Below are 17,002 nucleotides of genomic sequence, written 5' to 3'. Positions count from 1 at the left end.
AAGCCCCACTACCTTGTGAAGGCTGACTGCATTGTTCACACATGAGAAAATCTGCAGAGGAGGGGGAAAACCAAGTGTGACAAAATAGGATTTTAATTACCTACCGGTAAATCCTTTTCTCGTAGTCAATAAGGAATATTGGGGAGACCTAGTACGATGGGGTTTAGACGGTTGCTGGTTCCATAGACGACGGCTGCCAGCCGCACCCGACATCGCCAATAACAAGCCGCTCCTGCACGAGGACATCAGACGCCGCCGTTAATAAGCTGCCTCGGCCAGAGGACGCTCGGGCTTGACTTTCTCCTCATCTGCAAATAGGTCCCCGATGCAGCAACAAACGGGATAGAGTGAGTAGCAGCTATCTTAAACAGCAATCTTAAACAAGTGGCTTAAACTAGCACTTGTGTGATGTTTTTAAGTGTTACGGGAGAAATGGCGCCATTACAGAGGGTGGAGCTTTCTCCGAGCGGGACCAGCGGCATTTTGGAGCCTTCCTCTGCTTAAGGCTGCAGCAGCAGGCACACTCAGCTCCTCCAGACACTCAGGAAACACTGGAAAACTGATACAGTGTGTAGCAAAGGGGGAGAGCTGCTATTGTACACAATCTGTCCCCTGAAACAGGACAGAATACCAGCGTTATACTGTGATATATCAGCTTACAGCCTCACTGGGGCTATTTAGCTGGGGTGAACTGGTCTTCCCTCTCTCTCTCTGGGCGGGACGTACTAAAGGAAAAATGCGGTAAAACCCCCGAAAATGGGAGTTTTACCGGATTTTCAAATGCACTAAGACCCTATAGCCGTTTTTTTTCGCCGCCCAGGGTATCGTCATATAGAAGCCTATGGGCTTCTTATCGCCAACCGCCGCAGACGCCAACCCCCCTCCCCCCGGCATACCTTCCTCCAGGCAGCCCTGGACCCAGAAGGTAATTTCCTCCTCCCCCTAGCAACACAGCCGGAGGTCCTTCCGGCTGCAGGGGGAGGAGGCGGCGCCGGGAGCAGCCTGCTGCTGCTTCCCAGTGTTGGAGGAGTCTGGAGAGCCGAGGGAGATGACGGAGACCCCCCGCAGACCACCTCACAGGTATCGCGGGGGGCCTCCGTAACCGCATTGCGATATTATATATATATATATATTCATTCTATCGCTTATGTAAGTGGTCTGATACCTTTTTTGGATTTTAACCAATCGGACTAAGGGGATTATTCAGAGTTGTTGTTATTATTATTATGCACCTTGAGTCCTGTTTGAGAAAGAGCGCTATATAAATAAAAAGATTTTAAACCTACCGGTAAATCTTTTTCTCCTAGTCTGTAGAGGATGCTGGGGACTCCGTAAGGACTATGGGGTATAGACGCCTCTGCATGAGATATGGGCACTCTAAGAACTTTTAGTATGGGTGTGCACTGGCTCCTCCTTCTATGCCCCTCCTCCAGACCTCAGTTAGAGAAACTGTGCCCAGAGGAGATGGACAATATGAGGAAAGGATTTTGTTAATCCAAGGGCAAGATTCATACCAGCCCACACCAATCATACCATATAACCTGGAATATATGCAACCAGTTAACAGTATCAAAAAACAGTATCAGCCAAAGACCGATTCCAACTGTAACATAACCCTTATGTAAGCAACAACTATATACAAGTCTTGCAGATTTAGTCCGCACTGGGACGGGCGCCCAGCATCCTCTACGGACTAGGAGAAAGAGATTTACCGGTAGGTTTAAAATCTTATTTTCTCTTACGTCCTAGAGGATGCTAGGGACTCCGTAAGGACCATGGGGTATATACCAAAGCTTCAAACCGGGCGGAAGAGTGCGGATGACTCTGCAGCACCGACTGAGCAAACGCAAGGTCCTCATCAGCCAGGGTATCAAACCTGTAGAATTTTGCAAAAGTGTTTGAACCCGACCAAGTAATTGCTCGGCAAAGCTGTAATGCCGAGACGACTCGGGCAGCCGCCCAAGAAGAGCCCACTTTCCTAGTGGAATGGGCCTCTACCGAATTTGGTAACGGCAATCCCGCCGTAGAATGAGCCTGCTGAATCGTGTTACAGATCCAGCGTGCAATAGTCTGCTTAGAAGCAGGAGCGCCAACCTTGTTGGCTACATACTGGACAGACAGTGCCTCTGTGTTCCTAACCCGAGCCGTTCTGGCTACATATATTTTTAAAACCCTGACTACATCCAGGGACTTGGAATCCTCCAAGTCACCCGTGGCCACAGGCACCACAATAGGATGGTTCATGTGAAAAGACGAAACCACCTTAGGTAGAAATTGCGGACGAGTTCTCAATACCGCTCTATCCACATAGAAAATCAGATAGGGGCTCTTGTGAGACAAAGCCGCCAATTCGGACACCCGCCATTGCAGATGTCAAGGCCAATAACATGACCACTTTCCAAGTGAGAAATTTAAATTCAACTGTTTAAAGAGGCTCAAACCAGTGCGATTAAAGGAACTGTAACACTACGTTAAGGTCCCATGGTGCCACTGGGGGCACAAAAAGAGGCTGGATGTGTAGCACTCCCCTTTACAAAATTTTGGACTTCTGGGAGAGAAGCCAATTTCTTCTGGAAGAATATAAACAGGGCCGAAATCTTTATCTTAATGGAGCCTAACTTTAGGACCATATCCCTTCCTGTCTGTAGAAAATAAGATTTTACTCACCGGTAAATCTATTTCTCGTAGTCCGTAGTGGATGCTGGGAACTCCGAAAGGACCATGGGGAATAGCGGCTCCGCAGGAGACTGGGCACAACTAAAGAAAGCTTTTAGGTCACCTGGTGTGCACTGGCCCCTCCCACTATGACCCTCCTCCAAGCCTCAGTTAGGACACTGTGCCCGGACGAGCTGACATAATAAGGAAGGATTTTGAATCCCGGGTAAGACTCCTACCAGCCACACCAATCACACCGTATAACTCGTGATACTATACCCAGTTTAACAGTATGAAAACAACTGAGCCTCTCAACAGATGGCTCAACAATAACCCTTTAGTTAACAATAACTATGTACAAGTATTGCAGACAATCCGCACTTGGGATGGGCGCCCAGCATCCACTACGGACTACGAGAAATAGATTTACCGGTGAGTAAAATCTTATTTTCTCTGACGTCCTAGTGGATGCTGGGAACTCCGTAAGGACCATGGGGATTATACCAAAGCTCCCAAACGGGCGGGAGAGTGCGGATGACTCTGCAGCACCGAATGAGAGAACTCAAGGTCCTCCTCAGCCAGGATATCAAATTTGTAGAATTTTGCAAACGTGTTTGCCCCTGACCAAGTAGCAGCTCGGCAAAGTTGTAAAGCCGAGACCCCTCGGGCAGCCGCCCAAGATGAGCCCACCTTCCTTGTGGAATGGGCTTTTACTGATTTAGGATGCGGCAGTCCAGCCGCAGAATGCGCCAGCTGAATTGTGCTACAAATCCAGCGAGCAATAGTCTGCTTAGAAGCAGGAGCACCCAGTTTGTTGGGTGCATACAGGATAAATAGCGAGTCAGTTTTCCTGACTCTAGCCGTCCTGGAAACATAAATTTTCAAGGCCCTGACTACGTCCAGTAACTTGGAATCCTCCAAGTCCCTAGTAGCCGCAGGCACCACAATAGGTTGGTTCAAGTGAAAAGCTGATACCACCTTAGGGAGAAACTGGGGACGAGTCCTCAATTCCGCCCTATCCATATGGAAAATCAGATAAGGGCTTTTACATGACAAAGCTGCCAATTCTGACACACGCCTGGCTGAAGCCAAGGCCAATAACATGACCATTTTCCACGTGAGATATTTTAGATCCACGGTTCAGTGGCTCAAACCAATGTGATTTTAAAAAACTCAACACCACGTTGAGATCCCAAGGTGCCACTGGAGGCACAAACGGGGGCTGAATATGCAGCACTCCTTTCACAAACGTCTGAACTTCAGGTAGTGAAGCTAGTTCTTTCTGGAAGAAAATCGACAGAGCCGAGATCTGTACCTTAATGGAGCCTAATTTCAGGCCCATAGTCACTCCTGCTTGTAGGAAATGCAGAAATCGACCTAGTTGAAATTCCTCTGTTGGGGCCTTTTTGGCCTCACACCAAGCAACATACTTCCACCATATGCGGTGATAATGCTTTGCAGTTACATCTTTCCTGGCTTTAATCAGCGTAGGAATGACTTCCTCCGGAATGCCCTTTTCCTTCAGGATCCGGCGTTCAACCGCCATGCCGTCAAACGCAGCCGCGGTAAATCTTGGAACAGACAGGGCCCCTGCTGCAGCAGGTCCTGTCTGAGCGGCAGAGGCCATGGGTCCTCTGAGATCATCTCTTGAAGTTCCGGGTACCACGCTCGTCTTGGCCAATCCGGAACCACGAGTATTGTTCTTACTCCTTGTTTTCTTATTATTCTCAGTACTCTTGGTATGAGAGGCAGAGGAGGGAACACAAACTGACTGGTACACCCACGGTGTCACTAGAGCGTCCACAGCTATCGCCTGAGGGTCCCTTGACCTGGTGCAATATCTCTCTAGTTTTTTGTTTAGGCGGGACGCCATCATGTCCACCTGTAGCCGTTCCCATCGATTTACAATCAGCGTGAAGACTTCTGGATGAAGTCCCCACTCTCCCGGGTGGAGGTCGTGCCTGCTGAGAAAGTCTGCTTCCCAGTTGTCCACTCCCGGAATGAACACTGCTGACAGTGCTAGTACGTGATTTTCCGCCCATCGGAGAATCCTTGTGGCTTCTGCCATTGCCATCCTGCTTCTTGTGCCGCCCTGTCGATTTACATGGGCGACTGCCGTGATGTTGTCTGACTGGATCAGTACCAGCTGGTGTAGAAGCAGGGATTTTGCCTGACTTAGGGCATTGTAAATGGCCCTTAGTTCCAGAATATTTATGTGTAGGGAAGTCTCCTGACTCGACCATAGTCCTTGGAAGTTTCTTCCCTGTGTGACTGCCCCCCAGCCTCGAAGGCTGGCATCCGTGGTCACCAGGACCCAGTCCTGTATGCCGAATCTGCGGCCCTCTAGAAGATGAGCACTCTGCAGCCACCACAGCAGAGACACCCTGGTTCTTGGAGACAGGGTTATTAAACGATGCATCTGAAGATGCGATCCGGACCATTGGTCCAACAGGTCCCACTGAAAGATTCTGGCATGGAACCTGCCGAAAGGAATTGCTTCGTAAGAAGCCACCATCTTGCCAGGACCCGCGTGCAGTGATGCACCGATACCTGTTTTGGTTTCAGGAGGTCTCTGACTAGAGATGACAGCTCCTTGGCTTTCTCCTCCGGGAGAAACACTTTTCTGGACTGTATCCAGAATCATACCCAGGAACAGTAGACTTGTCGTCGGAACCAGCTGTGATTTTGGAATATTCAGAATCCAACCGTGCTGGTGTAGCACCTCCTGAGATAGTGCTACTCCCACCAACAACTGCTCCTTGGACCTCGCCTTTATTAGGAGATCGTCCAAGTACGGGATAATTAAAACTCCCTTTCTTCGAAGGAGTATCATCATTTCCGCCATTACCTTGGTAAACACCCTCGGTGCCGTGGAGAGTCCAAACGGCAGCGTCTGGAATTGGTAATGGCAATCCTGTACCACAAATCTGAGGTACTCCTGGTGAGGATAGTAAATGGGGACATGCAGGTAAGCATCCTTGATGTCCAGGGATACCATGTAATCCCCCTCGTCCAGGCTTGCAATAACCGCCCTGAGCGATTCCATCTTGAACTTGGATTTTTTTATGTATGTGTTCAAGGATTTCAAAATTTAAAATGGGTCTCACCGAACCGTCCGGTTTCGGTACCACAAACAGTGTGGAATAGTAACCCCGTCCTTGTTGAAGTAGGGGCACCTTGATTATCACCTGCTGGGAATACAGCTTGTGAATTGCCGCTAGCACAGCCTCCCTATCTGAAGGAGTAATCGGCAAGGCAGATTTTAGGAACCGGTGGCGTGGAGACGCCTCGAATTCCAGTTTGTACCCTTGAGATACTATTTGCAGGATCCAGGGATCCACCTGTGAGCGAGCCCACTGATCGCTGAAATTTTTGAGGCGGCCCCCCACCGTACCTGGCTCCGCCTGTGGAGCCCCACCGTCATGCGGTGGACTTGGAAGAAGCAGGGGAGGACTTTTGCTCCTGGGAACCTGCTGTTTGTTGCAGCCTTTTTCCCCTACCTCTGCCTCTGGACAGAAAGGACCCGCCTTTTCCACGCCTGTTTTTCTGAGTCCGAAAGGACTGTACCTGATAAAACGGCGCCTTTTTAGGCTGTGAGGGAACATGGGGTAAAAATGCTGACTTCCCAGCAGTTGCTGTGGAAACTAGGTCCGAGAGACCATCCCCAAATAACTCCTCACCCTTATAAGGCAAAACTTCCATGTGCCTTTTTGAATCTGCATCCCCTGTCCACTGGCGAGTCCATAAGCCTCTCCTAGCAGAAATGGACAATGCACTTATTTTAGATGCCAGCCGGCAGATCTCCCTCTGTGCATCTCTCATGTATAAGACTGAGTCTTTTATATGCTCTATGGTTAGCAGAATAGTGTCCCTGTCTAGGGTGTCAATATTTTCTGACAGGGAATCTGACCACGCAGCGGCAGCACTGCACATCCTTGCTGACGCAATAGCTGGTCTAAGTATAATGCCTGAGTGTGTATATACAGACTTCAGGATCGCCTCCTGCTTTCTATCAGCAGGTTCCTTGAGGGCGGCCGTATCCGGAGACGGTAGTGCCACCTTTTTAGACAAACGCGTGAGCGCTTTATCCACCCTAGGGGGTGTCTCCCAACGTGACCTATCCTCTGGCGGGAAAGGGAACGCCATTAGTAACTTCTTAGAGATTACCAATCTTTTATCAGGGAAAGCCCACGCTTCTTCACACACTTCATTTAATTCTTCTGATGGGGGAAAAACTACGGGTAGTTTTCTCCCCAAACATAATACCCTTTTTAGTGGTACCTGGGTTTATATCAGAAATTTGTAACACCTCTTTCATTGCTTCAATCATGCAACGAATGGCATTAGTGGACATTAGACTAGACTCATCGTCGTCGACACTGGTGTCAGTATCCGTGTCGACATCCGCGTCTGCCATCTGAGGTAGCGGGCGTTTTAGAGCCCCCGGTGGCCTTTAAGACGCCTGGACAGGCACGAGCTGAGAAGCCGGCTGTCCCGCATTTGGCATGTCGTCAAATTTTTTGTGTAAGGAGTCGACACGTGCACGCAATTCCTTCCATAAGTCCATCCACTCAGGTGTCTGCCCCGCAGGGGGTGACATCCCTTCTATAGGCATCTGCTCCGCCTCCACATCATTATCCTCATCAAACATGTCGACACAGCCGTACCGACACACCGCACACACACAGGGAATGCTCTAACAGAGGACAGGACCCACAAAAGCCCTTTGGGGAGACAGAGTGAGAGTATGCCAGCACACACCAGAGCGCTATATAATGCAGGGACTAACTGAATTATGTCCCCTATAGCTGCTGTTATATATACTGCGCCTAAATTTAGTGCCCCCCCTCTCTTTTTTACCCTTTTCTGTAGTGTAGACTGCAGGGGAGAGCCAGGGAGCTTCCTTCCAGCGGAGCTGTGAGGGAGAAATGGCGCCAGTGTGCTGAAGGAGATAGCTCCGCCCCTTTTTCGCTGACTATTCTCCCGCTTTTTTATGGATTCTGGCAGGGGTAATTATCACATATATAGCCTCTGGGGCTATATATTGTGGTATTTTTGCCAGCCAAGGTGTTTTTATTGCTGCTCAGGGCGCCCCCCCCTAGCGCCCTGCACCCTCAGTGACCGGAGTGTGAAGTGTGTATGAGGAGCAATGGCGCACAGCTGCAGTGCTGTGCGCTACCTTGGTGAAGACTGATGTCTTCTGCCGGCGATTTTCCGGACCTCTTCTTGCTTCTGGCTCTGTAAGGGGGACGGCGGCGCGGCTCCGGGACCGAACACCAAGGCCAGTTCCATGCGGTCGATCCCTCTGGAGCTAATGGTGTCCAGTAGCCTAAGAAGCCCAAGCTAGCTGCAAGCAGGTAGGTTCGCTTCTTCTCCCCTTAGTCCCTCGCTGCAGTGAGCCTGTTGCCAGCAGGTCTCACTGTAAAATAAAAAACCTAATTATATACTTTCTTTTTAGAAGCTCAGGAGAGCCCCTAGTGTGCATCCAACCTCGGCCGGGCACAAAATCTAACTGAGGCTTGGAGGAGGGTCATAGTGGGAGGAGCCAGTGCACACCAGGTGACCTAAAAGCTTTCTTTAGTTGTGCCCAGTCTCCTGCGGAGCCGCTATTCCCCATGGTCCTTTCAGAGTTCCCAGCATCCACTAGGACGTCAGAGAAAGTGGAGAAAACGGCCCATGTGGAAACCTTCCATAGGAGCATTCTTGGCTTCACACCAAGATACATACTTTCTCCAGATACGGTGATAATGTTTCGCCGTCACTTCCTTCCTAGCCTTTATCAGAGTAGGGATGACTACTTCCGGAATACCCTTCCCCGCTAGGATTCGGTGTTCAACCGCCATGCCGTCAAACGCAACCGCGGTAAGTCTTGGAACACGCAGGGCCCCTGCTGCAACCGGTCCTCTCTGAGAGGAAGAGGCCACGGATCTTCTGTGGGCATCCCCTGAAGAACTGAATACCAGGCCCTTCGAGGCCAATCTGGAACAATGAGTATTGTCAGTACGCTTTTCCGTCTTATGATTCCCAATATTTTTGAGATGAGATGAAGAGGAGGAAACACATAGACCGACTGAAACACCCATGGTGTCACCAGGGCGTCCACCGCTACTGCCTGAGGGTCCCTTGACCTGGCACAATACCTCCAAAGCTTCTTGTTAAGGCGTGATGCCATCATGTCTATTTGAAGAAGCTCCCAAAGACTTCTTGATGAAGTCCCCACTCTCCCGGATGGAGATCGTGTCTGCTGAGGAAGACTGCTTCCCAGTTGTCCACTCCCGGAATGAATATCGCTGACAGAGTGATTACGTGATTTTCTGCCCACCGCAGAATCCTGTTGGCTATCGCAATTGCCACTCTGCTCTTCGTACCGCCTTGGCGGTTTACATGAGCCACAGCTGTGACGTTGTCTGATTGAATCAGAACCGGTAGGTCGCGAAGAAGATTCTCCGCTTGTCGTAGGCCGTTGTAAGCGTCCCTTAATTCCAGTAAGTAGATGTGTAGGCAAGCCTCCTGGCTTGACCACAGTCCCTGAAAATTCCTTCCTTGTGTGACTGCTCCCCATCCTCGGAGGCTCGCGTCCGTGGTCACCAGGACCCAGTCCTGAATACCGAACCTGCGACCATCTAGAAAATGAGCACTCCGCAGCCACCACAGGAGAGACCCCCTGGCCCTGGGGGACAGGGTTATCCTCTAATGTATTTCAAGGTGATACCCGGCCACTTGTCCCGAAGGTCCCACTGAAAAGTCCTCGCCTGAAAACTGCCGAAGGGGATGGCCTCGTAGGTCGCCCCTACTTTCTCCAGTACATTGATGGTTTTAACAGGTCTCTGACCATGTTCTGGAGTTCCTGGGCTTTTCCCATTGGGAGAAAAACCCTCTTCTGTTCTGTGTCCAGAATCATGCCTAAGAAAGACAGCCGAGTTGTTGGAACCAACTGTGACTTTGGTAGAATTAGAATCCAGCCATGTTGCTGCAGCACTCTCAGGGAGAGCGACACGCTTTTCTGAAACTGTTCCTTGATCTCGCTTTTATCAGGAGATCGTCCCAGTACGGGATAATTGTGACCCCTTGCCTGCGCAGGAGTACCAAAAACCCTTGGGGCCGTGGAAAGCCCAAACGGCAACATCTGAAATTTGAAATGACAGGCCTATACAGCGAATCTCAGGTACGCTTGATGAGGAGGATAAATGGGGACATAAAGGTATGCATCCTTTATGTCTAGTGACACCATAAAATCCACCCCCTTCCAGGCTGTAGATCACTGCCCTGAGCGATTCCATTTTGAACTTGAACCTTTTTAAGTACAGGTTCAGGGATTTTAAGTTGAGAATGGGTCTGACCGAGCCATCCGGTTTCGGGAGCCCAAATAGGGTTGAATAGTACCCTTTTCCCTGTTGCATTAAGGGAACCTTGATAATCACTTGCTGTAGACACAGCTTTCGAATTGCAGCCCACACTATCTCCCTCTCTGGGGGAGACGTTTGAAGAATCGGCGGGGAGGCACGTCTTCGAATTCCAGCTTGTAACCTTGGGACAATTTCCATCGCCCAAGGATCCACATCCGACTGAACCCAGACGTGACTGAATAGTCGAAGACGTGTCCCCACCGGAGCGGACTCCCTCAGGGGAGCCCCAGCGTCACGCGGTGGATTTAGTAGAAGCCGGGGAGGACTTCTGTTCCTGGGAACTGGCCGTAGCAGGCATTCTTTTTCCCTCTAACCTTACCTCTGGCGAGGAAGGAAGAGCCCCGATCTCTTCTAGACTTATGCGACCGAAAGGACTGCATCCGATACTGCCGCGTTTTCTTTTGCTGTGGGGGAACATAAGACAAAAAAGGTAGATTTACCCACGGTAGCTGTTTAAACCAGGTCCGCGAGACCTACCCTAATTAAAAGCTCACCCTTGTAAGGCAAAATTTCTATATGCCACTTTGAGTCGGCATCACCCGTCCGTTGGCGGGTCCACAGCACAGATAAGACTGCGTCTTTGATGTGACCTAAGGTCAATAAAATGGTATCCCTATCTAGGGTATCAATATCAGCTGACCAGGTATCTGTCCAAGCTGCTAACGCGCTATAAATCCAAGCCGATGCTATTGCCGGTCTGAGCAAAGCTCCCGTATGTGTATAAATTGATTTTAAGGTAGTTTCCTGCTTGCGATCCGCAGGATCCTTTAGTGTCGCCGTGTCCGGGGACGGTAGGGCCACCTTTCTGGACAAGCGTGTTAAGGCCTTGTCGACCATGGGTGATGATTCCCACCGTAACCTGTCCGTTGAGGGGAAAGGATACGCCATAATAATTCTTTTGGGAATCTGCAGTTTTTTGTCTGGAGTTTCCCAAGCTTTTTCAAATAATGTGTTCCGCTCATAAGATGGGGGAAACATTACCTCAGGTTTCTTTTCCTTAAACATGTGTACCCTCGTGTCAGGGACAGAGGGGTCATCTGTGATATGCAAAACATCTTTTATTGCAATAATCATATAATGAATACTTTTTGCCACACTTGGGTGTAACTTTGCAACATCATAGTCGACACTGGAGTCAGAATCCGTGTCGGTATCAGTGTCTACTATTTGGGACAGGGGACGTTTTTGAGACGCTGAAGGGCCCTGTGACACAGTCAAATCATTGGACTCTGCTTTGTCCAATCTCTTATGTAATAAATTTACATTTGCATTTAAAACATTCCACACGTCCAACCAATCAGGTGTCGGCGTTGCCGACGGAGACACCACAATCATCTGCTCCACCTCCACCTTAAATGAGCCTTCCGCTTCAGACATGCCGACACAACCCCACACACACAGGGATATTTATATGGAGACAGATCCCCAATAAGGCCCTTTGGAGAGACAGAGAGAGAGTATGCCAGCACACACCCAGCGCCAACTGACACCGGAAATAGAATTCCCAGATAAAACAGCGCTTTTATATAAATATATGTATAATATACACTACTGCTGCTAATAAGTGCCCCCCCCCCCCCCCCTCTGTTTTGCCCTGTGTCTTCAGCAGGGGAGAGTTCAGGGAGCCAGCCCCATGCAGTGTGCTGTGGAGAAAATGGCGCTGGTTAGTGTTGAGGGATCAAGCTCCGCCCCCTCACGGGCGGGCTTCGGTCCCGCTCATTTTTACAATACTGGAGGGGGTTATGATATATATTGCCTCTGTAGCCTATATATGTATGTTTGCCAGCCCTAGAGGTTTATTGCTGCCCAGGGTGCCCCCCTGCGCCCTGCACCCATCAGTGCCTTGTGTGTTGTGTGTGGGAGCAATGGTGCACAGTGGCTTACCTCAGTGAAGATCTGAAGTCTTCTTTTCTTCTTATACTCACCCGGCTTCTATCTTCCGGCTCTGCGAGGAGGACGGCGGCGCGGCTCTGGGACGAACGGCAGGGTGAGACCTGCGTTCCGACTCCCTCTGGAGCTAATGGTGTCCAGTAGCCTAAGAAGCAGAGCCCATCACTTAAGTAGGTCTGCTTCTCTCTCCTCAGTCCCACGATGCAGGGAGCCTGTTGCCAGCAGTGCTCCCTGAAAATAAAAAAAACCTAACAAAATTATTTTTCAGAGAAACTCAGGAGAGCTCCCCTGTAATACACCCTATCTCCTCTGGGCACAAAATCTAACTGAGGTCTGGAGGAGGGGCATAGAGGGAGGAGCCAGTGCACACCCATACTAAAAGTTCTTAGAGTGCCCATATCTCCTGCGGAGCCCGTCTATACCCCATGGTCCTTACGGAGTCCCCAGCATCCTCTAGGACGTAAGAGAAATAATTATTATTTACATTTTATTTATAAGGCGTCACAAGTGTTTCGCAGCGCCAACGGACATACAATAGAACAGTACAGGGAGACAGAACTTAACATTACAGTAAATAAATAACAAAAATAGAGTACAGGTAACGAAGAGCACCACAATTCTCAATACAGCTTAGTTATAAGTAGCGAGTGAATGATCAGCGTACTACTTGGGGCTGGAGGCCATAGACAGAGATGAGCCTTTACCAGCAGGAGAAGAAGCAGGTAAAGATGGTCGCTGAGTAGGAGAGAGCTGTGAGTGAAGTGTGTGTCGAGAAGAGGGCTTTGACAATAAGAGAAGAAAAAAGAAAAAAAAGTGCCCTGCTCTGAGGAGCTAACAATCTAGTGGGAAGGGGCGACAGACAGATGACATGAGGTGCAAGCAAACGGGAAGTAGCCTGATGGCAGGATGTAAGGAAAGCAGAGATAGTTAAGGCATGAGGTAGGGGGATGGAGGAGCAGCCTCAGGACTATGTTATGCATCAGAGGGGTACGCTTTGATGAACAGGTAGGTTTTAAGTGCCCGTTTGAAGCTTGTGCCCATTGATATAAAACCAAAAGTTAGCAACTGGGCAAACCCATGTTGCACTGCAGGTGGGGCAGATGTAATATGTGCAGAGAGAGTTAGATTTGGGTGGATTATATTGTTTCTGTGCAGGGTAAATACTGGCTGCTTAATATCTACACTGCAATTTAGATTTCAGTTTCCCACCTAAATCTAATGGTGCCCATACACCAGGGCGATTGGCCGCGATGCGATATCCAGCTGCGATTTCCCCGGCAGGGAAGGCTGCGATAAATTGCATCTGTAGTGGGGGTTTTTTTTGCATTCGATGTGCATGCAATCACGCGATAAATCGCATGCCACTTGCGACCTGAAATCAGGTGCTCGCATGTGAGTGTCCAGGAGGTGAGTGCGAAACAACAGTTCACACATCGTAGTGCGATAAATCGCATGTGCTTAAAAACCACATGCGATCGCGCATGCGATACGATAAATATTAAGTGCAGCACATAATATCTTGAGATGCGAGTTTCGACCAGCGTGCCCGCGCATCACATCGGGGGGACACATGCGATCGACATGCGATATGTGCAATATATCGCACCAATGCGGTCATAATCGCATCATAGGACCGGATATCGTCCTAGTGCATGGGCACCATAAATCTCTCTGCACAAGTTACATTCTGCCCCACCTGCAGTGCAACATGGTTTTGCCCAAATGCTTACAACTCTGAATAACCAGTAAGCGGCCAAGGGCCTTTGTATTGGCACGGCCGCCCAAGCATCCCTATATGTGGCAGCGGCGTGTCTTCAACCGCAAAAGCAGACAGCAGGGCTCATTTATCGTTGTTTACATGTTCAGTGCGATATTACCCATGATTGCATTGCAATACGAGATTGCTTTGGGCGAATGTATTAAGCTGCACCCACAGGCACAGGGGGCTCTGAAAGGATTCCGTCCCTACTATGATCTCAGTCAGCTGCAAAAGCTTCTGCTCTTGTGCAGTCCAGCTGACTGCACATACACAGCGGCCATATCTGTGGAGGTTTCCAGGGAAACCCTCCAGAACTATATTTGTGGTGTGTAGCCCATAGGATACCGCCTTCTGTGCATTCTGGATGTTGGTAAATATGGCAGCATCGCATCCCCCACAGAAACCTATAGGGGAAGCGGCTGCTGGTGAAAATGGAGCAGCTTTTAGAAGAAATCTGCTGCAGTCCCTCCTACATACATTCAGGGGATAATTAATATTTGTGGTTAACCCCCCAAAAAATGATTAAGCTGCAAATATACAATGATAAACGGGCCCTAATGCAAGGTGATTACAAACCTGGCAGGAATATCCCATTTGAATAAATTCCCCCCATGGTTTCTCAAATTCAGCAAAGAGCATCAACACTGACCCCTAGTGGTGACGTATGGGAGGATCAATACTAAATTAGCACTAGAATGGAGTATTTAAATTATATATTTATTTATTACCAGTTATTTATATAGCGCACACATATTCCACAGCGCTTTACAGAGAATCTTTGGCCATTCACATCAGTTCCTGCCCCAGTAGAGCTTACAATCTATATTCCCTATCACATGTGCACACAAACATTCACGCTAGGGTTAATTTTTGTTGGGAGACAATTAACCTACCAGTATATTTTGGATTGTGGGAGGAAACCGGAGTAACGCAAGTACGGGGAGAATATACAAACTCCACACAGTTAGGGCCATGGTGGGAATTGAACCCATGACCTCAGTGCTGTGAGGCAGTAATGCTAACCATTACACCATCCGTACTGCCCAATATAGCCTTAGGTGACAGCAATAACACATTATTAATTACATATAGAAGATAAAAAGCAAAGTCATTTTCACATAGACTGAAATTCCAGGACTACCTAATAACTAAGGTGACAATGATACTGCACATCACACAAAACATCATGGGGGACATAACGTGATAGACACGGGAGGACGCAAATTAAGTTTTACCTTGTTTCCCTGTTCGTCCAAAGAGCTGCTACCTGCATAAATAACAAAATGTAAGAGAAGCATGAGCCACGAGGGAGGAGGGACATCACAGTGAAAGGAAGAGCAGTGTCTATATTACATAATGCAACATGGTATTCTCACCAAAAGTGTACACCATATATCCACTACTCAACACGCCGACGAGTCCGGCTACCCTCAGGATAATCTTTTTGGCCTTTGCTTTGTTTTCCTTCTGCTGCTCCTCAGATTCAGGAGAACCCTTCGGGACTTCGGGGACCTGTGAATTGAAGACAGAGCACCTGGCATTAACATGAAGCGGACAGAACATTTATATGGTCAGAAGGGAAAAGTCAAGCAGCACACTGGTGGGATGTGGGCCAAGGGCACAGAGTGGTTAGGTGGCAGGGCAGCCAGACAAAACACAGCGAGGACGACCACACAAGGGGCAAGCAGAGATTGGGGGGGGGGGGGGGGGGGGAATAGGGCTCCAGCTAGGGACCAACCAGTGGTGAGGGACCAGACACGGGCCAAGCAGGTGGCAAACGGGGGAGGGGGAGACAACCAAGGGAGGCAGGCACGAGGTATAGGGCAAGGGGCAACCATGGGTGGCATCAGGCATAGGGCAAATGCCAACCAAGGGAGAGCGACAGCAGACACCGGTAGACCAAGTGTATGTCAAAGGTGGTATCAGGAAAGCATCAAGCAGGTGGTAAGTGGTAATCGCAGGTGAGGGGATGGCATCAGGTGGCTGACAAGTAGCCATAAGGTGGGGGAGCTGTACCGGAGGCAGTAATGGTGAAGAATCAGGTGTTGTCAAGTAGCAGGGGGGAGCACCAGGCAAAGGTCAAGGGGCGGCAATACCAGGGTGGGATCAGGCTGAAGGCAGTACCAGGGAGGGCACCAGTCAGAAAGCAAGGGGCAGCAATACAAGGGAGGCATCAGCTGGTGGGCAGTACCAGGGAGGGCACCAGGCAGAGGTTAAAGGGCAGCAATACAAGGGAGGAATCAGGCAGAGGGTAAGGAGCAGCAATACCTAGAAGGCATCAGGCTGAGCGCAGTACCAGGGAGGGCACCAGGCAGAAGGCAAGTGGCAGCATCATGTGGTGGCCAGTAGCAGGGAGGGCACCAAGCAGAGGGTAAGGGGCGACAGTACTATGGAGGCATCAGGCAAGTGCAGTACCAGGGAGGACACCAGGTAGAGGGCAAGGGGCAGCAATACTAGTGAGGCATCAGCTAAATGGCACCAGGCAGAGGGCAAGGGGCGTCATCAGGTGGTGAGCAGTACCAGTCAGTGCACCAGGCAGAGGGTAATGGGCGGCAGTACCAGGGAGGCATCAGGCGGAGCGGGGGCTGAGTGGGAGGCAGAGGTCACTGGGTGACAGATGACAGGAGAGACGGTAACAGCTCCTGGGGTCTCACCTCCTTCTGCTGGGACCGCATCTTGTCCTGCAGTACGGCGCCGGTGAGGCTGCCCCCGGAGTCGGAAGCGAGCTGCCGGCATCCTGTCAGAGCCTGGGGTGAGGGAAGCAGCTGCCGCAGCGACCACCTGCACGCAGGCACCAGAGCAGCCGCCATCTTCTTCACGCTGCGCAGGGAAGCCAATCCCAGGAAAGCCGGGCCAAGATTCCACCAATTAGCGCTGAGGAAACAGCCAACCAATCAGGACTGTAGGAGCACGCAGCCAATAGAAGCTCGGACAGCTGTTTTTTTTTTCTCTGCAGCGAACTGGGAGACAGTTTGACCTCAGCGAGTGTTACTGTGCGGCCGTCATGTTACGTGTGGCAGATCCCACAGCCATGTTACGTGTGGCAGGACAGGGTGGTTTGCAGACACACCTCCTGTTCCTAAAGGCACTAGTACACGTGGTGGCTGGCTCCTCACCTCCTCTGCAGTGTAAACGTCCCAACCTATCCCTTTTCACTACCGCCCTTGAACTGTGGATGCTCATAATCTAGTATCAGAGAAAACGCAGAGGAAGAGCTTTTGGGCAGTGACTGTCCATGGCAGTGGGTGTTTATGGCTGGGGTGTGGTATTGAAAGTCGACCACTATTGGTCG

At 50.0% G+C, this 17,002-nt stretch overlaps 1 protein-coding gene across 1 annotated transcript in view; it reads right to left on the bottom strand.

Annotated features, from left to right (window-relative positions):
• The window catches only part of TIMM50 (translocase of inner mitochondrial membrane 50), a 63,185-nt gene extending 46,531 nt beyond the window's left edge, over positions 1-16,654 (bottom strand). Inside the window, exons 1-3 of the mRNA XM_063937976.1 lie at positions 16,365-16,654; positions 15,087-15,222; positions 14,946-14,977 (exon numbers count right to left, since the gene is read on the bottom strand). Of these exons, the coding sequence (XP_063794046.1) occupies positions 14,946-14,977; positions 15,087-15,222; positions 16,365-16,520 (324 nt within the window). The 5' untranslated portion in view covers positions 16,521-16,654. The remainder of the gene's footprint in view (positions 1-14,945; positions 14,978-15,086; positions 15,223-16,364) is intronic.
• Between the last annotated feature and the right edge of the window lie 348 nt (positions 16,655-17,002).

The sequence above is a fragment of the Pseudophryne corroboree genome, chromosome 8 (assembly GCF_028390025.1).
Source record: "Pseudophryne corroboree isolate aPseCor3 chromosome 8, aPseCor3.hap2, whole genome shotgun sequence".
NCBI classification, from domain to species: domain Eukaryota; kingdom Metazoa; phylum Chordata; class Amphibia; order Anura; family Myobatrachidae; genus Pseudophryne; species Pseudophryne corroboree.
Note: the sequence above shows the minus strand (reverse complement) of the source record. Positions and strands in the feature narration are given on the sequence as shown.